Source organism: Buceros rhinoceros, unplaced genomic scaffold, assembly GCF_000710305.1.
Source record: "Buceros rhinoceros silvestris isolate BGI_N320 unplaced genomic scaffold, ASM71030v1 scaffold32540, whole genome shotgun sequence".
Lineage (NCBI taxonomy): Eukaryota > Metazoa > Chordata > Aves > Bucerotiformes > Bucerotidae > Buceros > Buceros rhinoceros.
In genome coordinates, this window is record NW_010389534.1 from 300 (window position 1) to 2,214 (window position 1,915).

General features: G+C 63.7%; 1 protein-coding gene across 1 annotated transcript in view; it reads left to right on the plus strand.

Moving 5' to 3' along the window:
* Positions 1 to 1,908, plus strand: part of LOC104492122 (scavenger receptor class F member 1-like) — a gene marked incomplete at both ends in the record, with an annotated part of 2,151 nt that extends 243 nt beyond the window's left edge. The window contains 4 exon segments of the mRNA XM_010134635.1: positions 86 to 213; positions 216 to 437; positions 525 to 744; positions 1,091 to 1,908. Of these exon segments, the coding sequence (XP_010132937.1) occupies positions 86 to 213; positions 216 to 437; positions 525 to 744; positions 1,091 to 1,908 (1,388 nt within the window).
* Positions 1,909 to 1,915: the final 7 nt, after the last annotated feature.

Here is a 1,915-nt window from a genome sequence, read left to right on the forward strand (position 1 = left end):
CCAGCTCCTGCATGCAGGTGGCTCTGGGGGCTTGACAGCCACAGGACACGTAGGACACAGGACCCAACCCATCTTCTCCGCTCAGGTTTTAAGGACCACGGGGCCCTGGCAGCCGCCATCCTCGTCCCTCTCCTGCTGCTGCTGCTCTGCGTCATCTGCTGTTGCTGCGGAGCGGGCCCGGCAGATGCTAGAGACAGGTGATTGTTTATATTTTGCAACCTTCAGCGCAAAGCCCCGTGTCCCATGTCCCTTGACGTCCGTCTACCCCATGCAGGGCGGCTGTGCCAGACGATGATGTGGTGGCCAGGATGAAGCACCACGTGCAGGGGGTGCTGGCGAACCTCAGCGCCATGATGCCGTGCTTTTCCCTGGGTGGCTACAAGCTTCCCAAAGTCACAGGTAAGAAACAGCAGAGCTGCCCACCACCCTTCCAGGGCGTTACCCTCACCTCATGCTCTCTGCATCATCATCATTTGGGGGAGAGCCTGGAACCCCCCCTTGCCCAACAACACGCCTCAGGGCAGGCTGTGGTCTCCCACCCCAGCCCTGAGCACCCTGGGCTCGCAGCCCGAGCTCAGCTGAGTGTCTTCTCCTCCCCAGTTTCCCACCACGACGCAGAAATCCCCTTCAACCCCAGCTTCATCGAGCCGCCGTCGGCCGCCTGGGTTTCAGACAGCTCCTTCTCTTCCTTCGACACCGACAATGACAACGAGGGACCCGAGTACTCTGTCCCTCCCAGAGAAGGTGACGTCTGTGGCTGTTCCTCCTCTCCTTGGCTGCCCACAGCCCTGCTGGGCTGCCCAGGGTCAATCCTGCCTCATTACCGACCTTGGGTGTCCCAGGGACGGGTGCTGGCCGCAGGCAGCGTTTATTTTTCGTCCGCATGTTTTCCTGTCTGCAAGGGCACACGGGGGACGTGCCTGGCCTCGTGCAGCAGGACATGCCCGGAGTGGGCAGCCCCATTTCCCAACCTGGGAAAATGCTCCCAGAGACCATCCTGTTGCATCATCCCCGGTCCTGAGGCCCCGAGTGTGTCCCTGGGCAGAGGCGTAGCTCCAGCAGCCCCAACCCTTGTCCTCTTCTCCCGTAGGCATCCCACTGCTGGGGGGGGCTGAGCTGCAGGACGGGGCATCCACCCCTGGCGAGGTGCTCCCAGACCCCTCCGCCTTTGACTCCGAGGATGTCTCACAGCCCTTCGCCATCCCTCGCACCTCCAGCATCGCCAAGGCCAAGCGTCCCTCTGTGTCCTTTGCCGAGGGGACAAAATTTGGGGCGGTGGAGACCCCCAGCCCCGGGCGGAAGCCCAAGACACCATGGGGCCCATCCAAGCTGAGTCCACCACCGGGGGACGCAGCAGCTGAATCCCCCACTGCACGACCACCCAGCAATTGCTACGAAAGCCCTGAGCCCCTCGACAAGGGGGAGGAAAGCCACCGTCCGTCACCCCGGACCACCCCGGGAGGACGCCGGCGGGTGGTCTCCGGGACCAGGCACGTGGCCCAGAGAGTGGAAGCGCTTGAAGCGGCTGCAAAATCCGGCAGCTGGGAGGCGAAGGGGAAGGACCCCAATGTCACCACAATCTACATGATGGTGGGAACGGCCGGGCAGGACCTCAAGGTGGAGGGCGGTGGCGAGGGACCGGTCCAGGCTGTGCTCAAGCGGCTGGGCAGCTTGCAGAAGGGCAAGTGGGCTGCAAAGGAGGAGCCCAAGGCAAGGAGGAGCATGGAGGCCATCCAGAACCCCCCCCGCCGGGCCCTGGCGCAGAGCAGAGACTCGGTGAATAGCTGCAAGCAGAGGGAGAGTGTCCCGGGGGCTTCAGCTGAGCCACCCGCTGCCAAGCACCCTGCGAAGAGACAGTCCTTCCTTCTCATGGCTGCCTCACCGAAAAGCACCGGGGCCAGCCAGGATGTGGCCG